The 22,215-nt window shown below is 61.7% G+C and overlaps 2 protein-coding genes across 11 annotated transcripts; one reads left to right on the top strand and one right to left on the bottom strand.

Moving 5' to 3' along the window:
• The first annotated feature begins 799 nt into the window (after positions 1-799).
• On the top strand, positions 800-6,087 carry GNB2 (G protein subunit beta 2). Its single transcript, XM_065924928.1, has 10 exons — positions 800-954; positions 3,295-3,440; positions 3,653-3,691; positions 3,806-3,912; positions 4,214-4,277; positions 4,360-4,522; positions 4,613-4,679; positions 5,018-5,219; positions 5,310-5,526; positions 5,609-6,087. The coding sequence occupies exons 2-10, from the start codon at positions 3,384-3,386 to the stop codon at positions 5,713-5,715; spliced, it is 1,023 nt and encodes a 340-aa protein (XP_065781000.1). The 5' UTR covers positions 800-954; positions 3,295-3,383; the 3' UTR covers positions 5,716-6,087.
• A 2,203-nt stretch (positions 6,088-8,290) lies between these two features.
• Positions 8,291-21,265, bottom strand: GIGYF1 (GRB10 interacting GYF protein 1). Of its 10 annotated transcripts, XM_065924919.1 has the most exons (30): positions 21,158-21,265; positions 17,755-17,888; positions 16,628-16,872; positions 16,514-16,543; positions 15,364-15,515; positions 15,223-15,283; positions 14,999-15,109; positions 14,775-14,904; positions 14,601-14,696; positions 14,381-14,492; positions 14,182-14,290; positions 13,871-13,911; positions 13,488-13,658; positions 13,108-13,361; positions 12,871-12,979; positions 12,302-12,439; positions 11,987-12,084; positions 11,584-11,755; positions 11,313-11,479; positions 11,097-11,197; positions 10,896-11,015; positions 10,652-10,752; positions 10,433-10,515; positions 10,199-10,345; positions 9,904-10,128; positions 9,512-9,696; positions 9,275-9,435; positions 9,027-9,187; positions 8,812-8,941; positions 8,291-8,722 (listed from the first exon to the last, which is right to left on the bottom strand). In XM_065924919.1, the coding sequence occupies exons 7-30, from the start codon at positions 15,031-15,033 to the stop codon at positions 8,670-8,672; spliced, it is 3,099 nt and encodes a 1,032-aa protein (XP_065780991.1). In that variant the 5' UTR covers positions 15,034-15,109; positions 15,223-15,283; positions 15,364-15,515; positions 16,514-16,543; positions 16,628-16,872; positions 17,755-17,888; positions 21,158-21,265; the 3' UTR covers positions 8,291-8,669. The 10 variants fall into 10 exon arrangements, with proteins under 10 accessions (XP_065780991.1, XP_065780990.1, XP_065780989.1 ...); XM_065924918.1 differs by having other exon boundaries at positions 16,514-16,872; XM_065924917.1 differs by lacking the exon at positions 16,514-16,543.
• Between the last annotated feature and the right edge of the window lie 950 nt (positions 21,266-22,215).

The raw sequence follows: 22,215 nt of genomic DNA, 5'->3' as shown, positions 1-22,215 counted from the left end.
CATTTTGTAAATTTGGAAGCTGAGGCACTTATATTCTCAGCCTTTTGCAGGGATGGTCCAGAGAGGGGTTCATCAAGAGGCTAGCATCGCACACAATAAAGTCGATAAAGCTGCCCTGGTTCATGTCTCAACTCTGCAGGCCTAGGAATCTGTTTCCACTATTTTAAATGGGAACAGTGCCAGTACTTCATAATATTTTCGTGAGGATTAAATAAGCGTGGAAATCAATAAATACGAGTTGTTATTACAGTGTCATGCAGCCCATTGGACAACGCGGGGATATTGCCTGGGCAGGATTTTTTTCACAGCACACCTGAATTCTCAGGGGCTGGCCCGGCCCCTACTCCTCCCAGCTCGGTTACCTTCAGAATGGCCGCCCTTTCCTCTACCACCTTTGAGACCCGCTGCCCGGCATCTCTCTAACCCCGCCCCTCCACAGGGCGTGGCCTCACAGACAGGGGCGGAGCCAAGGCGGAGAACTGGGGCGTCGAGCTCCTCTTCCCAGTCTGGAGCCGCCCAATCCGGGAGGGCGGGTCACGTGACCAGCCAGCGGTTTCACCCTCCCCTCTGCCGGTACCACCTCTGCCAGCCCCAGGGGGGGATGTCTTGCGTCTTTTCGGGAAGCAAACCATTTGCTTCGGCCCGTTCTGCTTGAGAATATCGGAGAGAACTATCTTTGATATGACAGGGTCAATCTTTGCCGCTTAAGTGATATTTTCCCTTCCGGCCTCCCCCCACCAGCAGTTGGTCTCGCCCAGCCGGGCCCTGGGCGCGGCGGCGACGGCCGCGTCACTGGCGGGCGGGATCCCTCCGCTCTGGGGAGAGCAGCGCTGGACGGTTGAGTTGGGGTGACTGAGGAAATCCATCCGCGTCGCCGCTGCCGCCTCCGCCGCGGAGGAAGACAGGACCTCCCGCGCTCCTCTAGCGACCCTTCGCAGAGTCCCACCGCCACAGGTACCTCCGCAGATAAAAGGAGTCCTCATCCCCCCCGCAAGCCCCAAATTCCCATGGGGGAACCTCTCTTCCGTCTGTCTCCCCGGTCTGGCCTCTCGGGAGCGGACGTAACTCTCTAGACCTCCCCTCCCTTCTTTTGGCTCCGTCGCTTCCAAACCCGGAAGGGGAACAGGGGGACCCTCGCCCCCAATTAACGCACTCGCTCCCGGCACCATCGGGGGGTGTTTCGCCTGGCCCCAGACCCCATCCTAGCCCCACCTGCCTCTTGCTCCCTGAGAAGTTGGGGGTCTAAATTCGGGGTTTCCTCTAGGCCACGTCCCGCCCCCTTTCCCCACCACTACCACCCTCCTGCCGGCCCCTGAGTAGCACCCCTCGTGTCTTCGCATTTCGCACCCCCGCCGGCGTTCGTCTTGCAAAACTCCAGAATCCTCAGAGAGGCAGGCAAGGCCGCGAGGCTGTCCCTCCCTTCGTCTCTCCTCGATTTGGGTTCTGCCCCGTCTTTTTTGGCCCCATTACCCTGAACCAGACACCTCGGCACCCTATTCCCTTTAGTAGTCCTGACCCCACGCTTGGCTCCCAGCCGACCTCCCACACACACACCTAGCTATCTTTTGGGCAAAATGGAGGTCGTGGGGGCCGGAGGGCCAGGCCCACTGCGCCTCGCAGCGCGGCACCGGCCCGCGCCTTCCAGCTGCCAGATCCAGGGACCCTCCCTTGTCCCCTCCCCTTCGCCTCGCCAGACCTGCGGAGGCGGTGGCACCCACATTTCTCCTTGGGACCCCGGCTGCTGTATGCCCAGAGTCCGGGCCCGCCGAGGGGGGCCCTGGAAGGTGATGGGAATTGAGGGCTGGGAGCGTCGCCCCCGCCCCCAGCGGCTTCCTCCTGGCCTGCTGCTTCCTCCTGGCCTGCTGCTTCCTTCTGCCCGGGGCGTCTGGCGTTGCCGCCCGGCCTGGGCTGCCGGCAGCTGGAAGGAAGGGGCTTTGTCCGGAGCTGGGGAAGTAGGGTGGGGAGCTCTGCCCCCACTCCTTTCTTTGGAGGGGCGTCCTCTGGCGCTGGCGTAGAAATCTGAACAGACCAAGGGGAAATGTCAGTGGGGAAGAGGAACGCCCAGGGCCTGGGGGAAGTGGGACCCGGGGGGGGGGATTGGGGGGACACCTGGGTCGGCAGAGTGCTGTGTGCATCGCCAGATCACACAGGTGTCCAGAGTGGGGGGGGGGGGTATGACTCCGGGCTCTGGAGCAGAGCCATCCAGGCCCCTGGGGCCCCGGCGCCGAGCTCGCGGCAGGGCTCTGGGGGAGCGGAGGGCGCAGGGGCTAGGCCGCCTGGGGCCGCCCGCTAAACCCGCCCGCCGGCGCCTGGGAGAGAGCAGCTCCGCGCTTCGGGGCCCGGGACCTCTCTTCCGAGACCTAATTACCGGAGAGCGGCTCCCACGGGCTTTCTGCGGGCGCGCCGGGGCGGGCGGCCTCGGCGCTGGAGGGAGCAGCGGCTTGGGGCTGCCTTCCCCGCCACCCTCGCCTCCACCCGCCGCGGGCGGCTAATGGGGCGCAGCCGGCCCAGGGATAATCCGGGGTGAGCCGTCCCGAACCTATTAGTGCCCAATCGGCTTTCCCCAAATCCTATAAACAGCCACCTAGGCCGGCTCCGGGAGGGGCGGGAGGCTGGGTCGGGCGGGGGCGATGGGGCCGGGGGTGGGGTCACCCACCCTACAGGTCTCAGCCGTGGATGCGGTTGCCCTGGCAACCGGGCTAGGGTGGGGGCACTTCACCAATGAGGTGCTCTCAGTCCGGGTGACGGTTGCCTAGGCAACCCCACGAACAGCCCAGCTTTCCCCTGTGGTCTCCCCCACCCCCAGTCGAAGCTGGGGGTGTGTGTGTGTGTGTGGAGGGTGTGCGGCGTATAGGGGTGAATTTAACGAGGCACCGCCCCTTTTAAAATTAGGTGCTAGGAGGGCGGTGCCTGTGCGGCCGGGGCGGACGCCGGGTCTGTTTTCGAAGGGACTCTCCCCGGCACCCCTCCTCCGCCAGCCCCCCAGTTCCTGCCACGGGTGTCCCGCCCGGGCTGCTGTCCGAGGGAGGGGTTTCCCTTGCGCTTCCTCTTGCACTTCTCGCTCCGTTTCCGGGGGGCGGGAGAAAGATTGGGGAAGTCAGCTGTTGCTCGGGTCACAGCTACGTCTCTCCGGGCCGGAGACCCGGGCTCTGACCCGGGGAACCGAGGCCACTGCTGGCGCCCCTCCCCCTCCCACCCACCGGTGCTTACCCCTTCCGGGCCGCTCTTCGGCCCCGCCTTTACCCCCCGCTTCCCCGGCGGCCTTGGGCCTGACGTCAGCCCTGCATCCCCCAGGCCTCGGGCCAGCGGCGAGGAGCTGCCTCCCCCAGCCCCCGTCCCGCGGCCCCCAGCCGCCCCCAACCCCGCCCCACGGGCCCGGCGCCATGAGTGAGCTGGAGCAACTGAGACAGGAGGCCGAGCAGCTCCGGAACCAGATCCGGGTGAGGGCCTGGCGGGCAGCCGAGCGGGCAGGGCCCGGTGGCTTGTGTGTACCGGGCCAGGGGAGGCACGGGAGGTGTGTGTGTGATTGCGTGGTGGGGGGCAGTATCCTAATCTCTTCCTGTCTCATCCTTTTCACTCCCCTGTCTTCCGTTCTCTTTTCTCTCCTCCCCATCTTCCCTGCCTCTCTGACGGGCTCTGCCATCTCTTATAGGATGCCCGAAAAGCATGTGGGGATTCAACACTGACCCAGGTGAGAGGAATCAGGGCTGGACTTTGCTTTAGGGAAGGAGTTCAGGTGGGAGGCATATTTCTCCGTGGGCCCTGCCACCGAACCTTCCTGAGCCCATTCTGCCTCCACCTCCAGATCACAGCTGGGCTGGACCCAGTGGGGAGAATCCAGATGAGGACACGGAGGACCCTCCGTGGGCACCTGGCCAAAATCTATGCCATGCACTGGGGGACAGACTCAAGGTGGGTGAAGTCGGGGCTGTGTGCTGAGCCATCGTGTTCACCCTGGGCTGAGGCAGGGTGGGCAGGGGCCGCTTTGCCCATCGGGCACCTCAAATAGGATGCCCGTGTTGGCAAGTCAGTTTGGGAAGACCTGACTCCCAGGTGCGCCCAGGGGCCTGGGAAACAGTACCAAACCGAGTGGGGAACCTCTGGGCTGCTGCCGGAAGTTGTCTCTTACCAGATGGCAGGGGGGAAGGGTGTCCTACCTCCAGAGGGGCCTTCCCACCCTGACCCCTCTGGCTCTCCTGCCTCACTCCCGCAGGCTGCTGGTCAGCGCCTCCCAGGACGGCAAGCTCATCATCTGGGACAGCTACACCACCAACAAGGTAGGGGCGGCGCCTGCGGCTGATGGGACGGGGCTGCGGCGCCGGGCCGGCTCTCACCCTGGGCACTACCCCTCGCTCCCAGGTCCACGCCATCCCGCTGCGCTCCTCCTGGGTCATGACCTGTGCCTACGCGCCCTCAGGGAACTTCGTGGCCTGCGGGGGGCTGGACAACATCTGCTCCATCTACAGCCTCAAGACCCGTGAGGGCAATGTCCGGGTCAGCCGGGAGCTGCCTGGCCACACCGGTGAGTGGGCCTGGCCGTCCCGGGCCCTGTGGCGGGGGCAGGGGCTGCGCCGGCCTCTGACAGCCCCCGCTCACCAGCCGCTTCCCTCAGGGTACCTGTCGTGCTGCCGCTTCCTGGATGACAACCAAATCATCACCAGCTCTGGGGACACCACCTGGTGAGGCCCTGCCAGCGCCAGGCAGCCGGGGCTCACCCTCACTTCCTGCCGGGGCAGGGCGGGGGAACACCGCCTCAGGGCTCACATGGCAGGTAGTGCATCCCCTGCTCCAGCAGCGGCAGCGCCCTCCTTGCGAACCCCTCTGCCTCTTGTTCTGGCGGCAGGAAGGAGGGACGAGAGTGGGACCCCTCCTCACCTGGGGCAGGAGCAGGCGCTGGCTGCCAGTGCTCCCAGCGCTGAGGCAGGCTTGGGCCTGGGTTCAGGCGGTGGGGGGTAGGGCAGAGGGCATCTGTCCTCACCCGTCTCTGACTCTTTCCTTCTTCCCATCACCTCTCCAGTGCCCTGTGGGACATTGAGACTGGCCAGCAGACGGTGGGCTTTGCCGGACACAGTGGGGATGTGATGTCCCTGTCCCTGGCCCCCGACGGCCGCACCTTCGTGTCGGGCGCCTGTGATGCCTCCATCAAGCTGTGGGACGTGCGGGACTCCATGTGTCGACAGACCTTTATCGGCCACGAATCCGACATCAACGCCGTGGCCGTAAGTTCTGGGCGAGCTGGGACGGCCCCTCTCTGCCAGGCTCCCAGCCCTCCCTGCGGCCTCACCACACTCTGGTCTTACGTCCTGCAGTTCTTCCCCAACGGCTACGCCTTCACCACGGGCTCAGATGACGCCACATGCCGCCTCTTTGACCTGCGGGCCGACCAGGAGCTCCTCATGTATTCGCACGACAACATCATCTGTGGCATCACCTCTGTTGCCTTCTCGCGCAGCGGCAGGCTGCTGCTCGCGGGTTACGATGACTTCAACTGCAACATCTGGGATGCCATGAAGGGCGACCGCGCAGGTGAGACCAGGAGCTGAGCAGGGGGGCAGGCAGGGACAGGGGAACCGGGCCGGAGGGGTTCTGACGCCCCCTTCCGCCCCAGGTGTCCTCGCAGGCCACGACAACCGTGTGAGCTGCCTCGGGGTCACTGATGATGGCATGGCTGTGGCCACAGGCTCCTGGGACTCCTTCCTCAAGATCTGGAACTAACAGCCCCGACCCCAACTGGGCCCAGGCTAGGAGGGGCCCTGCCCGTGCCCACACTACAGGCCGGGAGCTCTGGGGCTGGGTGCATACCAAGCCTCCCTCCCCTGGCCACGGGGCCTTGGGTCCCTGCTCCCCTACCCAGGTTTGGTTCCTCCCGGGGCCCCCACTGTGGAGATTAAGATGGGGATAGAATGGGGAAAGAGGAGGGCCAGAAGGCCCTCATCCTTTCGCTGCCCTGGGGTTGGGGCCTCATCCCGCTGGAGGGCCAGAGGCAGGAGGTGGAAACTCCAGGGGCTGGCTTTTTTAAAACTGGTTTTATTTTAATTTTTATTATATTTTCAGTTTTTCCATAAAGGAACCAATTCCAACTCTGTACCTGGTCTCTACCCTTGCTTGTTGTCTTCCTCACTGTAGTCTCAGCTTCCAGCGGCAGAGGGGATGGGGGTGCCCCCGAGTAGCAGTCGGGGATAACACGCTGCCTCAGTCAGAGGCCAGATCACAGGCAGGACCACCTCCTCTGGGTCGAAGGTCACGGGCATCCCACAGGCACAGCACTCCGGTTTCTGGTCTGGCTGCCCCCCACCCAAGGCTCATTCCCAGCGTTCCCTTCGCCCAAGGAAAAAACTCAAGAAGCAGATGGGGAGAACACACACCAAGTTTTATTGGGAGGAAATATTTACAGAGGCAGGTAGAAGAGAAGGGGTCACATGGGGTGGGGGAGATTGTGGGTACAAGGCAGACAACAGGTTACAGAACGGCCCCTGCACCCACCCCAACCCCAGGACAGGCGGGCGAGCAGCAGGGGCCCAGGAAGACAGGCTGGGGGAGGACAGCAAGGGGCGGAGTCCCTGGGCTGGGGGGCTCAGGGGCTTGTAAACATTGACCACTCTCAGAAGGGGATGGGGGTGGGAGAGGGCTCCCCCTACACTTCCTCACAGGGTTAAGGCCTCTCCAGGCTCAAGGGCCCCCTAAATTCAAAGTCTCTTTAGCTGGGGGGGAAGGGAAAGGAAGAGACGGGGAAGAGTGTCACCCCCCCTCCCCCTGCATTGGCTGCGGCAGGGGCGGGGGCAGTTACATTCAGTCACAACAGTACTCCTCCCACACCTCTAATGCCGCCAAACACTGGCTTGAGGAAAGGGGGAGCTGGGGGGCCAGCAGCAGCAAGACGTTTCCCCCTGGCCCATCACCCCCTTATTGCTTTAGAGAGAATACAATATTGTCTTTTCACGGACGCTAACACTGTTGAAACCAGGGAGAAGCAGGTGGAGGGGGTCCCTCCACCCCCGAGGCCAGCTTTATCCCCCGACACTGACCCAGTTGCCACTTTGGTGCAAAAAAAAAAAAAAAGAAAAAAAAAAAAGTCGTCTCTCTGGGGATAGATGAGGAAAGAAAACGGGGGCTTACTCCCCATTTCCCCAGGGCAGGAAGGATAAATACATTCATGGAGGGGAGGCAGTGGCAGAATCTTGCCCTAATACTGCACTCTGAGCAATGAGGTCCATGGGAGAAGTTAGATGAGAAACTCAAAAGATACAACAAACTTAAAAAAGAAAACCCATGAATAGAGACAAACCTAGGTAGGTGATTGGGAATAAGAAGTTGGTGAAGGGCAGCCTACCCCGACCCAGGAGAGAGACACTCCCAGGAGAGACACTCCGGTTCTGGACAAACCCCCCCCCCCCCCCAACATTTAAAAACGTCAGGGGAGCAGGGAGGGAGCGGTCACTCACTCCACTCCCATTTGGTCAACAGAGGGGTCAGGGCAGAGCTGGGTGGTCCACATCCCACACACGTGGCTACGGGGGGGGGGGGGGGGGCTCCCTCCTAACAGCCCCGCCTGCAGCCCGAAGCCCCCAGCGGCCCACTCCCAGGGCCTCCTTGGCCCCTCCTCTGCCCCCTTCACAGGAGAAACAACAGTCGTTAAGTGGTGCCTCTCTCCAGCTCCTGGAGGAACTGCTCTGCCCCAGCCTTGCTCAGGGTTGAGGCGGGGGCGCAGCAGGGGCTCGTGGCCCAGGGAATACATTCATGTGGCAAGGCAGGGAGCCGGGCCTCTCAGCTTCACACCCAGGCCGGCCCCCCGAATGGCAGCGGCCGGGGACGCCCCTCACCAGGGCCGGAGTGGGAGTTCTGCCAGCCTGACGACAGCCAGATGAGGTTGGCACCACAGGCCCTCTCCCATTCACTCCGTCGGCCGAAGCAGGATGGCCGAAGCAGGATGGCCGCCTGGGACGCCGAGGCGGCCTCACGCATTTGTGCAACTTTCCCCAAAGCAGCAAAGCCAAGGGGCTACTCTGGCCAGGCCCCCTGGCCCCAGACACCTCTGCCACAGTCACAGCACAAGGGGGCCGTTCACAGCGGGTCCGGCCGGCGGGGCTGAGGGGGCCTCGCTGTGCAAACTGCTGGCGCCCCAGCTTCCAGTTACCCCAGTGGCCCCGCCTTGGGGCGGGGAGGGTAAGTGCAGCCTCGGGGGCCAGGCAGGAAGGTCCGTGGGCCATGTCCCCAGTGCCCCAGGTAACAGTGTGTTTTTACTTTCAGTCTCCTAACCATTTTTTTTTGTTGTTTTTCTTTTTTCTAAAAAAAAAAAAAAAAAAAAAAACCCAAAAAACAAAAACCTCTGTGGATCTTCCATTATCACTCCCACTATCCGACAAAGGGAAAGGGAGTGCTTAGAGTCTACTTCTTAACCATTTTTTTTTTTGTCTCTCCTATGTTTCCTTCAATGTCATTTAAAATTAAAACCAAAAATACAAACAAAAAAAACCCTTCCCCCCCAATCTGTAAAGTGCCTCGTGGTGGGTGAGTTAAGGTGCATCGTGTGGTTTGTAACAAGTGCTGGGGACCCTGCCCCTGCTTCCTCCTATGCTCCCCGTGAGGAGCCTGCACACTGGGGACCGAGGGGTCCAAGCCGCTGCCGCTACCCCTGGCCTACAGCCCAGGGTGCTGGTGGGACGGGCTGGTCAGTAGTCATCCACGCTCTCGATCTCACCAGAAGGTCCGTGCAGGGAGTACCCTGAAGCCAGGGGAAGCTGGGTTTGAGCTCGCCCATCCAGGCTCCTGCCCGGTTCTGAGGAAGGAGCCGCCTCCCCACTCCACACTCACCCAAGATGCTGGGGTCCGAGTGCAGCATCAGCGCCCGCCTCTTGGCCTTGCTGCCCTCCCCGGGGCCGAGCTTGGTGCTGTGGTTGGTCTGAAAGGCTGTCTGCAGGGAGCCACTGCTCAGCCAAGCCTCCTGCAAAGCAACAGAGAGGAAAGAGGGGGGTCAAGGAACTCTGGGCGCCATCACTGCCTCCACCCAGGGCTCTGTGAAACCTCACCTGCTGCTGCCGCTGCTGGCTGGCCTTCTGCTTGGCCCTCCGCTCCAGGAATTGTTTGGCAAATTCTTTGGCTTCCAGCGTGTCCCCCAGGCAGGAACGGATATAGTCGTGGACGTCATAGGGGGATTCCACCTCCTTGAGGATCGCTACAGCCATGGGCACTGTGGGGCAGGATGGAGGGTCAGGGCCCACGGGACGGCGTCTGGATCCCCTGGCCCGGCCTCCTGGGGTGGGTGTGCCGCCCGCACCGTCCAGGCTGCCCGTGGTGCTCAGCGTGTGCAGCATCTGCTCACACCACTGGGTGAAGCCGTCCTGGGGCCGGGGGATGCCCTGCAGCAGCTTCAGCAGTTTCTCTTCCTCCTCTGTCTTCTTGCGCACAGGCCGGCCGGACAGGTGGCTGTACGAGTCACTGCGCGGGACGGGGTGAGTCGGGGGGTGTCCCCTCAGGAGGCCCATGCCCCACCCCGCCAGGGCCCGGCACCCACCTCAGAGAGGGGCTGCTGCGGCTATTCTTCAGGCCCAGGCTCCGGGCCAGGCTCCCGCTGCTCTTGAGGGTGTCTTCCCAGAGTCCCAGGCCGCTGCTGCCCCCACTCTTGTCGGGCCCGGCCCACAGTGGCCCGGCCTCAGATACCCACTGGTTCAGGGGGGCGGCGCCCAGGCCCCCGAGCTGCTGCAGATGGCAGGAAGTCAAGGGTGACCCACACAGGAGGGCACATGCTCAGGGGTGCTGAGCGGGGAGGTGCGTTCAGGTGGCAGAGGCAGGGCGAGGTGAGGGCCTCATGGCAGAGCGCGCCTCCGCAGTCCGACAGGGACCCGTGCGCCCCCCACCCCGGGTCACCCTGGGAGCTGACCAGAAGGTGCCCGCCAGCCTGCTCACCACGCGGTGGTTGGGGGCCTGGGCCCTCGATGGCTCCCGAGGCGGGGGCTGCTTGTGCAGGTGCCGCTCGCCCTCCAGCTGCAGCTCCAGCAGCGTCTTCATGGACAGGCCCTGCTTGGCCAGGCCGGCCCACAGGGGGGGCGGGGAGCTGGGCGCAGGAGGCACGGGGACGGCGGCCGCCTGCTGCTGCTGCAGCAGCTTCAGCAGCAGCTCCTGCTGCCGCACCTGGAGGAGAAGCCGCTGTGAGGGCCGCCCCCCAACCCCCACTCCGAGCCCACGGCGGGCAGGGCCCCACCTGCTTGCGCCGGAACAGCTCCTCTTCCTCCTGCCGCCGCTTCTGCTCCTCCTGCTGCTGCTGCTGCTGGCGGCGCTTCTCCTCCCGGCGCTTGCGCTCCTCCTCCTCCCGCTTCGCCCTGAGCTCCACTTCTCTGCGCTCCTGGAACTGGCGGGTCGGGATCAGACACCAGGCTGTCCCGGCCATAGCCTGGCCCCTGACACCCAAGGACTCCGGCCCCAGGGGCCCACTCACTTTGTGTTGCAGCTGGAGTTGTTCTAGAATTGGACCCTGAGTCGAAGAGTTAATTGGTATGTCCCAAAGACTGGCCTCACCACCTGCGGGGGCAAAGGCAGCTGCAGAGGGGAGCTGCGGCCCCTGGTCCCCCGACCCCCACCCACTGGGGGCCGCCAGGGGTGGAGAGGGGACTCCCAGGCCTGGGACAGGCGAGGCGGGTAGCCGTGGGCCACACACCTGACTGGGGTGAAGCTGAGGTATGTATGTCCCAGAGGGAACCCGAGTCTGGCACCGACAAGGACCGGTTCATTGTCGGGAGCAAGTTCTGGTCCCCAGCCCTGGGGAGAAAGCACTGAAGCTCAGCACCCTGAAGCCTCCTCCCGTCTGCCCCTCTCCCCATGCCACCTGAGGGCCATCACGTACAGACAGGCCACACATGCTCGGCCCCGGGCACACAGGGCGGGAACGGCAGCCCACGCACCTGGGGGGTTTGAGAGCTTGGAGCTGCTGCAGGAATGCGGTGAGCTGCTGCTGCTGTGGCGGCGGCAGGTCTCCCAGAGCTGCCTTTTCCCGGAGCACGCACTGCGGAAGCTGGCGGCTGCTGAGGAGCGTGCAGGTGTGAGGCAGGCCAGCCCCGCGTCAGCATGGACCCTGCTGACCAGCCCTGCTAGGCGCCCCGTACCTGCCAACCAGCTGGAGAAACTGCTGGTGCTGCAGCTGCTGGTACAAGGCGGCCGCCGCCAGCTCCTGCTGCTTCTTCAGCCGCTCCTGGTCCAGGTTCCCCTGAGTGAGGCCACAGCGTCCCCGGGGCTCTGCCCGTCTGGCTCTGAACCCACCGCTGCCCTCTGTCACGCTCCTGCCTCCCGTCCCTGTTCCGCGCCAAAGGGGGTACACTCACCAGCAGTGGGGGAGGTGATGGACCAGGGGCGAAGGGTACGCGACCCCACATCTTGATCACCTCACCCAGTGGCTGGAAGCCCTCATCACAGCCCCGCTTCACCAGCAGGGCCATGGAGAAATAGCCCGCCTGGAACCACTCTGCCATCTCCTGGGTCGTGAAGGGGCCTGGGCCAAGGGGAGGGCAGCCACCGTCAGAGAGGTGCGCCAGAGAAGCCCGTGACAAGGATGGTGCTGTCCCCGAGCCCCGCCCGCACCCCCACCCTGTGCACCTTGGATCTCGCCCTGCGGGTCCTTGTAGAACCACTTCCGGGCCGCACCGTGGCTGAGGGGGAGGGCAGTGGCGGCTGCAGAGTGGCGCAGGCCCTGGGCCTGGATGGCGGCTGTGAACTGCTCCTCCTCCAGGGAGCTGTCCTGCAGGGAGGCCACGAGCTTCTCCGCCTCCTGGGAGCCCAGGGGAAGAGGGAAGGCTCAACTGGCCACTTCCACCAACACAGAAGGGGCTAGGGCTGAGGGGGTGGGGTCAGGAAATCAGGTCCGAACATGGCGGGCAAGATGGGGAGAAGGTGGGAATCTGATTGAGGACAGACAGAACCAAGACTCTCTGTTCCCTGCAGGGGAGGGTTCCCAGAGCCTTCGAAGCCTGCCTCCATCCCTGCTCCCCCCGCCCCACACCTGCTGCAGGTGCTTCAAGCCTTCATCATCTTCCAGATCTGGTGGGCCGGGGGGTGAGCCCGCCCCAGGACTCAGCTGCATTCCCCGCATGTCATCTCCTAGAAAGAGCCAAGAAGGGAAGGTGGGACAGGGAGTCAGAGAAGGGGGCAAGACAGTGCCCATCTACTACCCTTACTCCAGGAGAGTGGGTACTAACTGCGCCCCCCCCCCCACCTCCCGACCAACTCCCCTGCAGCCTCCTTCCCAAAGGGATGGGAAGCCCTTTCCCCACAAGCTCCAGGCTCCAGGGAGATGGTGGCTCTGCCCTCAGGCTACCTTCAGCTGCAGGTAGATCTTTCTCCACTGGGTCATCGCCTTCCCCATTAGCTCCCCAGAGTGGGCCCAAGGTGGGCAGTGGGGACGGGGAACTGGACTTCTCCTCCTGAGGAGGCAGTGGGGTCAGTTCCTTCCCACCTGAAAACCAAGGGTAATTACCAGAACTCAAAAGCAAGCCGGAAGGCCTGAAAAGTGACTAAGCACAGATTGTGGCCAGAAGAGCCTCTGGGTATTGAGTCCACCCACACAACTCTGGTCAACACGACCAAGGTTTGGTGGGCAGACACCACAGATGCTCCTCTGCACACTCCTTTCTGCTCCTGCAGTAAGGCCGCGCATCTGCACCGCTGTCCAGGAATGCGGACACACTACCACTGACTTAACACCGTCTTCCACAGATTCCTCGAGCGATTTTCAAAGGTCATTTTGATTCTGCTTTGATTTTCATCTGACACTCGGCCTTTAGGACAGAGGCCTACTGTTTCCAGGCTCCTCCACAAGCCCTGTCCTCACCGGCCTTTCTCCGCAGACCCAGCTCGAGGCCGCAGGTGTCCACCCCACAGGCTTACCCGCCTCGGGCCCCTCCTCGTCCAGCCCTTCGGAAGGTTCTTCCTCCTCTTCCTCCAGGCCCTGGAAGTCGAGCTCCTGCTCCTCAGGAATGGGCTCCTTGGGGCCCTTCTGCACGGGGTGGGGGGGATACGACAGGGAGGTGAGTGGCAGAGAACAGTGCCATGAAAGGACCCCCCTTGGGGCAGGCAGGTGCCCACCAACCTCTAACAAAATCTCCCTCGCCTCCCTGCAGATACCTTGAGAGGCAAGAAGGCCCCGGAGGCATCGAAGGTGCCCATTTCTTCGTCCTCATCGTCCAGGCACCACTCCGGGAGCCCGTCCTTGTCGTCATCGAAGCCGTCGGGCCCTCGGCACCTCCGGAGGTGAGAGCTGCCCCCCACACCCCGCCCCTCCTCTTCACCACACCCGCCTCGATCCCCTCGCAAATCAAATTCAAACTTGCGACGCCGGTCCCCATGTTCCCGCCAGCCAGCAGAGCGGGGGCCGCCATCTGGGCAGGAAAAGTGGGGGAAGGAGAGTCGGTACCCAATCAAGCCAGAGTCTCCACCCTTCTGCTGATCACCAGGACCACGCCCCCCCCCCCGCCCCCACAATGCCCACCTGACCCCAATCTCACCAGGGCTGGTGGAGCGCCAGCGGTCACCATCTCGCCGGGGTCCTGCCCCGAGTCTCCAGCTGCCTTCTTCTTCTTCCTCTTGCTCCTCTCGGAGAGAACGCCAGTTTTCGCTATCTGAGCGGGCGTGCTCCTTCCTTGGGCCAGCCCCTCCCTCATCGAACCCGGAGCGTGCTTGGGGGCAGGGCAGGAGGGGAAGACACAGTCAGTGGACGGCGGCCATGGTCCATGTAAGGCTCTTATCAGACATTTTGCGGGGAAAGAAGAGCCCAGCACTCCCCACCACCTCCCCCACGAAACGGCCCCAACCTGGGTCAGCCGTTTCAATCCCCACCCCCTCTCAACAACTGGCAGGGCCCGGCCACCACCCTTGCCCCTCTGCATACCTCCATCCCTCCTGGCCGACTTCTCAAACCGCCTCTCACCTCTGTGGGAGGGAAAGGTGTGGGTCAGAGGACCAGTCCCTCCCTCCCTGCAGGATCTCAGCTCACCTTGTCCATTCTGCCCTGAGAGAAGTGGGGGGTGGGAGGGGGACTGGGATTGGAAGGGAGCCCAAGGGCAAGGCCACAGGGGTCAGAGGGCATGGACAGAGCTCTCTGACCAGGGCTAATCTGGCAGGTCTCCCGGAGTCCTCTGATGACAAAGACCCAAGCCTCCCTCCGTGGGGCCCTCTCTGCCACCCTGTCCCAGCCTGCACCTGTCATCCCAACTCTGGCTACGCTGGATCTCCCGGGGGTTTCGGCCAAAGGCCCCTTCACCTTCTTCAATGCTTCTTTGGTAAAAGCAACTGTCACCGCGGCCGCGGCCTGGAGGAGCGAGGGGTGCGTGGGAAAGCTGCCGATCACCCCCCAGGTCCTCAAGCCCGCCCACCCCGGAGTACGCCATGACCCCTCTACCTCGGCTCCGCGTGCTGCCCCTGCCACGGGAGGCGCCACCTAGGGGGGGCCCAGCCCCTTTCCCCATCAGCCTCAGCACGGCCACGCTGTTCACTGACAGGGAGAAGTTTCTCTGAGGAGGGAGCCAGGGGTGGGAGTGAGGACCCAGGCACCCGAGCACCCCCCGTCCAGAACCACATAGCCTCCGCCCCCGCCACCAGCTGCCTGGGCTGGGCCCCACCTGCTCCTCCTCAGTCAGTGGCTCCAGTGCGAGGGGCTGCAGCGGTTCCTCCTGCAGCAAGGCAGCAAACTCCTTGTCCTGCAGCTCATCAGGGACCTGTGGATCGGGCAGGAGGTATGCATGCTCCTGGGCCTTCTCCACTAGCCGGGGCCCCGCGCCCTGGCCCACACCTACCTTGCTCTCCTTGACATAGAGGGCCAGCATCTCCTCACGCCCGTAGCGATAATCGGCCAGCTTGTACTTGGGCATGGCGGGGGACGGGGGTGGGGAGGCCACACTGCCACCACTGGAAAGAGCCCTCAGCCTGGACAAGGGACACGCAAAGGGGAGAGACGGGAATGTGAGCAGCCCTCTTCTTCCCGGGCTTCTCCATGCCCCGCTAAGCACGACTGACTCACCACTCAGGCCCAAAGTTGAGGGTCTCTGCTGCCATTGTGGAGCTGGGCGCGTCCCAGAGATTGGTGGGGAGGAGCAGGGGAGGGGGTAGCCGGCGTTCACTCTCCAAACACCTGTGGAGGCGCAGGGGATGCCAGGCGTTGAGGATGGCACACCCAGTGCCCGAGAGGGAGAGCACTAGGCCGTCACCTAGGTGGACACAGTAACGGGCTCACTAAGGACTCACCGAAGCCAGCCACGTGTCACTCACACCATCAGTTACCCAAAGAGTCACGCTGGGGGAAGGCCTGGGGGAGGGGAGGAGATAGGCAGCTAGAGCCCCTGCCAGTTTCCGCAGAGGGATGCCCTCCCTCTAGGCCAGACTCACCTGGCAGCCTTGCCCGGGGAAGCAGGTAGGGCTGGGGCTGGGCCCTCTCCAGGAAAGAGCCTGTGCTGGGGTGAGCCAGGACCCCTGGGCAACCAGATGTTGGTCTGAGCAGAGCAGTGCCCAGGGAGGGACCTTCACATCTGGGAAAGCTCCTTAACGAGGAGCAAAAAGAATAAGGTGGCTTAAGTGAATGGTCAGACAGACCTCCCTGCCTTCAGCCCCCTCTGTCTCACATAACAGGAAGGCCCACAGGTGCCTGGAAGCTGCTGGTTAGGGAGCACAGGGGAGCACAGCCCTGGCTCCTCCTCATCTCTGCCCTCTGCTCAGCAGGCCTCCCAGGTAGTGAATTGACTCAGCAGAGCCTGACGGAGGAGCTGGAGGTGCAGCAGAGAACCCCAAGGGCCACGGCATTCAGTAAAGGGGGGCCGGCCTACAAGTGATGTTCGTGTCAGCTGCTCAGTCGTGTCCAACTCTTTGCGACCCCATGAACTGTAGACCACCAGGCTCCACTGTCCATGGGATTCTGTCCGGGATTCCAGGCAAGAATACCGGAGTGGGTTGCCATTCCTTTCTCCAGGGGATCTCCCTGACCTAGGGATACAAACCGGGTCTCCTGCATTGCAGGTGGACTTTTTCTTTTAACCATCTGAGCTACCAGGGAAGCTCACACATGATGTTTAGGACAAAGATAAAACACACAGAAACCAGCAAAAAACCCACTGGAATCACAAATGTTCTAGAGGGAGAAAAGGCTGGTTAAGAGAATTAGAAATTTATCTGGGGGTTACTTCCCTGGTGGGCCAGTGGCTCAGACACTGCACTCCCAATGCAAGGGGCCCAGGGTTCGATCCCTGGTCAGGGAACTAGATCCCACATGCTGCAACTAAGACGTGGTGCGGTCAAATAAACAGATATTTAAAAAAAAAAAAAGAAAGAAAAATTTATGTGGGAGCAAAATTACCTCTCCCCTGAAAAGACTCAGGTCTGGGTGCTTGGCAGCTAGAATCCTGAGACTCAGTTGGGGGAGAAACCTGGTACAAAGGGAGCAGGGGGGCCATTCCCGAGCCAGAGGCGGTGGGGGGGGTCGGGGCGGGGTACACCAAAGGCTGCAGGCAGGCAAGTCTGGCCAGCATGCCCAGGATTCACTCACCAAACAAGGATCAACACCAAGGTCCTTTCCCTGGGATCAGAAAGAGCCTGATCATAAGCACAAAGAGCCAAGAAGGGACAGCGTTACTGTAAGCTAGGAAGAGGGTTCCCTCACCATAAAGCAGAAATAAGGTCAGAGTCACTGAGGCTGACAGAAACACAGGGGCGGCGGCAGTGGCCTGTCCCTCTAAGGAACAGCAGAAGGGGCTGTCAGGAGGTGGTTCATCCCTGGTGGTTCCGAGCACGGGGCAGGCGGGCAGGGCCTCAGGGAGCTGTGTGCAAGGGCCTTCCTCACTGGCTGGGGCGGGGGCTGGACCGGAGTGCCTCCACAGTTCCCATCAACTCCGAGACTCCACCGCTCTGGGAAGCAAGGGGGAAGAAGGGTTTCCACCTGAGGGGCCATGGGAAGTGGCTCTCGACCACAGCTGCAGGCCAGAAGACGAAGCAAAGTCCACCCCAGACACAGGACCCACCCCAGAACCCCAGCAGCCTAGGCTGAGATGCAGCGCTGCACACCACCCAGAGTAGGGCTGGTCTCCCCCGGCGCGGGCATCTTTTCCTCTACGTCAGCCTCAGCTGGCCCCTTCCGGAGATGGAGCACACCCCGGCAAACACGCCGTCAGAAGACAAGCCTGTTGCAAAGTTCTTCCCGTCACTCAATTTGACTCAGCCTCCCAGAACGGTGGAGGCCAGTTAAGCCTGTGGATGCTACAGGCCTTATGGAATTCATCCAATGGATGAATCTTGAAAATATTAGCTAAGTAAAACATGCCAGTCACAAATGAACAAATACTGGCTAATTCCTCTCACCTGAGATGCCAAGGTGAGTCAAATTCAGAGGGACAAAGAAGAACAGTAGTGCCAGGGCTGGGAGGCAAGGAGTGGGAGTTGTTTTTTAGGGGGGACAGTTTCAGCTGAAAGGGGGCAGAGGAAAAAGTTCCAGGGATGAGGTGGATGGCTGCACAACATGAATGTATTTAATGCTGCAGAACTGTATCCTTAAAAATGGCTAAAACGGTGTATGTTACATCTGATCATCATTTTTAAAAGGTTTAGGGGAAAAAGAAGACATATGGGGATAGCTCTCCCATACTCTTCTCCATTTCAAGAAAAACACCCCACTTCTAACAAACTCAGGAGAGGCTGTTCTGAGCCTCTTCCAGGCCACCCCAGAAAAGCCCCATCTCCCAGGCGGACAGGAGGAAGAGCCCGTGGCGGGGTGGGGACAAAAAGGGGACTCACCCTCCCGCCTGTCCAGGGAGTGGGAAGGCGGCTGGCCGCCAGGCGCTCTCCTCTTCGGGCAGTCACCTCTCTGTTGTGGTTGTGAGGAGCGAACTGAGGAACGGAGGCTGGTTCCGGGCTGAGAAGCAGGGAAACTGTGGAGGTGTGAGAGAGGACGCAGAGCAGCAGTGAGAAAAACCGTCTGGGCGGGCCTCGGGAGCCGGTGGCTGCCTGGCCCCTCTTCTGACTGCGAGCAGCACACAAGCGCCCAGTGGTTTCTAGTGCCAAACAGGCATGCACCTTTTCCACTGCTTCTCAAGTGGGGGCAACGCTGCTCCCCAGGGCACATCCTGGGGGACATTTCTGGTAGGCGAGACTGGGAAATGCGACCAGCATCTCAGGAGCAGAGGTCAGCGACACTGCTAAACATCCTACGAGGCACAGATTTCCCCCAACAAGGGATCATCTGGATCCAAGTTATCAATATCTAGGGGCTTCCCTGATGGCTCAGACAGTAAAGAATCTGCCTGCAATGCAGGAGACCCTGGTTCGATCCCTGGGTCAGGAAGATCCCCTGGAGAAAGGAATGGCAACCCACTCCAGTATTCTTGCCTGGAGAATCCCATGGAGAGAGGAGCCTGGCGGGCTACAGTCCACAGGTTCGTAGAGAGTCAGACACGACTGAGCGACTCTCACACGCTCGCTCACACACACACACACACACACAGATTAACAATAGTGGCAGAGTTAAGAAACTCTTCTGTATGCCTCGGGCAGAGGATAACCACACCCACTGTCTGTTTAGGGGGAAGAATGGAAGACAAGGAAACCAAATTGACTCCAGTTCATTCCCCTCTCTGAAGAGCAAGGGAATCATCCCCTAATTACACTGTTCCATGAGAGAAATCTGAAATCCCGCCAGGAGGGAAATCCTCCAGAAAAGAACAGATTAAACAAAATTGTCCCAAGTCTCTCACAAACTTTCAAAGCCCAGCATTTGGATCCCTTTCCAGTGAAGGAAAGAGCGGGAGGTGGCAGGCAAGGGACTGGAGACAGCCTCCCTCCCTGGCTATCTGATCTAAGGGTGTCCTGCTTAGCCCCCACCTCTCAGCATCTGTGTGCCTCATCAATCCACAATCCCTCCCACCCCTTCGCCTTCTCAAGCCTCACTATACCCTCCCTCCCTAGGACATCTGAATTATTGCCATTAAAAGGCTGCCCCCTACCGGAGTCCAAGGGAGAGGACACTGATCCTGGTGTTCACCAACAGGCTTGAGGAATAGGAGGGGAGCCTGTTCTCCCGCGTTCCGAACTCACAGGAGAAGGAAAAGATCCAGAGACTAGGCGGTCCCAGTACACACTAAGTTAAGAACATTATTTCCTCATTCCATCACCCCTAAAATTAGCCCCAATCCAGAGTAATGCGCCTTGGCACAGGAAGGCACCACCATTAACAGAAGTAGAATCCCAAATTCCCCAACATTTGAGCAAGCGCCCAGCCCCAAGCTTGTTGGAGGTGACTCCGCCCTTTCTCAGGGTGGAAAGAAAGAGTCTCCACTTGTGGTAGGAAGAGAACTCGCAGGCTTACAAAGAGGTGCAAGCCTGTGTTCCTCTTGGCAGGTATGTTAACCCAGCTCTGCCCTCTGAGCCGTCAGGACAATGCCCTGAGGAGTCTAGTAGTTAACAGTTTTCAAAGCACTTTCACACTTTACCTCATTTGATCCCTTCTGCCCACTTGCTGAGGCTTGGGCTCCAGCCAGGGAAAACAAGGAAGGGAGGCTGTAGCTGCCCTGACAGGAGACCCCGAAGTCTCTGACACCCTACCTGAGCCTGGAGAAGGGGCACACGCTCGGCGGGAACCACCCCAAACTCACAAGCATACTTTGTGAGTTTTAAACCATTTTTCTCATTAGCATTTAAAAAATCCTTCCCAGAGCCACCTCTTCTCACCTCCTCTGCTCGAAAGTGGGGCTTTTTTTTTTTTTTCCTATCCCAAACTCCAATCACAGATGTAGAAACCAGCACAAACCGGAGGTCCTTTAATCCATCAAATCACACACAATACTGACGCATCCACCAGCTGAGAAACCCAGGCCAGGAGTCAAAGAACAGAACTCACTTGAGTGTTGCCACCACATGGGACCCTCAAGGTCCCCGGTCCCTGCCATGACAGCAACACAAAGCCCAGATCTGTTTCAACCCTGCCCGATGACACACCGGACCTGCCACCTGGGAACTAAGACTGATGCTGGTGTGAGGGTAGGTGGCCTGGGACAGCACAGAAAACGGTACAGATGAAGGACCAGAGAGCAAAGTCCCACACCGCGAGAAGCTACGGGGACCAGCCTGTAAGTACTCAAGGTGTTTCAGGTGCAAAGCCAGAAGCGGGGGCTAAACTGCAACCGAGTGTCAGCTCCCGGGGCAGCAAAGAGACTGAAGGCTGATCACTGGAAAAGCAGAGATGAGAAGCAAGAGGGGAGTGAGACGGGGGTGAATGGAGGAAAGAGCTGGGCTAACAATTACCGGCTGAGCATCTATCTCCCTGGGCCAGGCCCGGCCGTATGATGGACCAGACCTGCACTCTTACTGGGAATTCCAATAGTGACTGCGTACGACCTGCGAGGTGAGGGTCTCTTTAAAGTTAACTTGAAAAAATAAAAAACAGTCAAAGTGTGAGGGGCCGTGACTGGGGAGCTACTGCATCAGGAGAGATGGGCTGGGAAGGGCCCAGCCCGGCCACAGGACAGACTAAGGTGTTGCACTCGGCCGGGCAAGCGGGAGGAAGGAGACCCCAATGACCAAGCACTAATCGCTCGCTGAAATGTAGGGGCAGACCCAGTCGAGATACTGTGGTTAAGAGAAGAGGCTTCCACGTTAGCCAAAGTCACGGATCGTTTGCACTTTAAGACCCGCCGGGCCCAGCCCATGCCGAGAAGAACCCGGAGACACGTTGAGCGAAATCTCCGGGGAACGCCGGGCATTGGGGTCCCGGGCTCCCGGGCGGAGGATGCAGGCGGAGGGAGGTGGGGGGGCCAGACCGGGGTTCCGAGGGGCCGGAGGGCGACCGTTAGGAGCGCGGGGGTGGGAAGGAGGGCGGGCCGGCCCGGTAGGACGGCGTGCCCTTCAGGGAGGGGGCGCCAGGTGGGGGGCGCCGGCGGCCGCCCCCGGGAGGGAGCCGGCCTCCCTCGGGGCGGCGCGGGGGCCCGGGCCGCGCGGGGGGGAGGGACCGGCAGGGAAGCTCGGGAGGCGGGCGCACCGGACGGCGGGGGCGGCGGCCTCGGGAGGAGACGGGGGAGGGTCCGTGCCGGCGGCCCCGCTCCCGCTCTGGCTCTTGCAGGCTCGGCGCGGCCGCCTCGGCGTCGGGGGCGGGCCTGGCCCAGGCCCGGCCGCGGGCTGGGGGTCCGCGGGGCCGCCGGGCGCTTACCGCGGCGGGCGGGCGGCGCGAGGCTCCGGTCCCGGGGCGTTGGCGACGCGCGGCGGGCCGGGGGGCGGCGGCGGCGGGGGTGGGGGCGCTGGCGCTCCCGCGGCGGCCGCTCCTCTCTGTTTGTGTTTGTAGCAAGATGGCTGCCCGCCTCGCACCACGTGACGCGGACGCGGGGCCGCCCCCGCCGCCGCCGCCGCCGCCGCCACCGCCACAGCCCCCCTCCGCGGCTCCGGCCCGCTCCGACCCGCACGGCCTGGCGCGCTCCCCGCCTGCCCGGCGGGCACGGCCCGGACGCCCGCCGCCCCCGGACCCCCCCCCCCCCGACCCCGGCACGTGACCCGGGAGCCCGGTTCCTCACGTGACCCGTCCTGCCGCGGGGCCGGGGGTGGGGGGGTGAGGGTGTCCTGGGGGTGCTCCCCGGCAGCCCCCGGCACGTGACGCGCGACCATCGCGACGAAGGCCGCCTCTGGCGGCATCGCCAATCTCCGGACAGTCGGCTTCCTCCGGGAAGCCCGCCTGGGTTGAAGGAGACCACATACCACCCGGAGGTGTGTTCATCAGATATCCCGGGGTGTATGAAGTAAACGAGGAGCCGAATGATTTAGAAACTGTCCGTGGCAGCGCTGGTTGGTGAGATTTGGAGTTTCTATCTGACTCCTCCACTGACCCACTAGACCTCGGGGGCAAGGGATTTAACGCTTTAACGCTATCGGGCCCCAGTTTCTATTATATAGTAAGGTATTGATGCTTTTCTCCGCCCCATCCCCGGCCCCCATTCCACTCCCTTTCCAGAGTGCTGAAAGAATTAAAATAGGTGCGTGTGAGAGGCTTTGGCAAGAGAGAAACTACTATGCAAACACAAGAAGTAAATTGACATCGTCTTTGTTTAAAAAGGAGGTTTTCAAGAATGACTTTTCCGATTCCTAAACTTTTTGAGGATGAAAAAGTTTTGCGTGTGTTTTCACCGTTTTCTTTGGAAGTTACTCCAGAATGTAGACTCTCACTTCCCAGCTTTCTAAAACAGCCGTTACCAAAAACAATGTAATCCTCAGGACCGG

This window comes from Muntiacus reevesi, chromosome 2 (genome assembly GCF_963930625.1).
Source record: "Muntiacus reevesi chromosome 2, mMunRee1.1, whole genome shotgun sequence".
NCBI lineage: Eukaryota > Metazoa > Chordata > Mammalia > Artiodactyla > Cervidae > Muntiacus > Muntiacus reevesi.
This window is presented reverse-complemented; position numbering and strand designations above follow the sequence as displayed.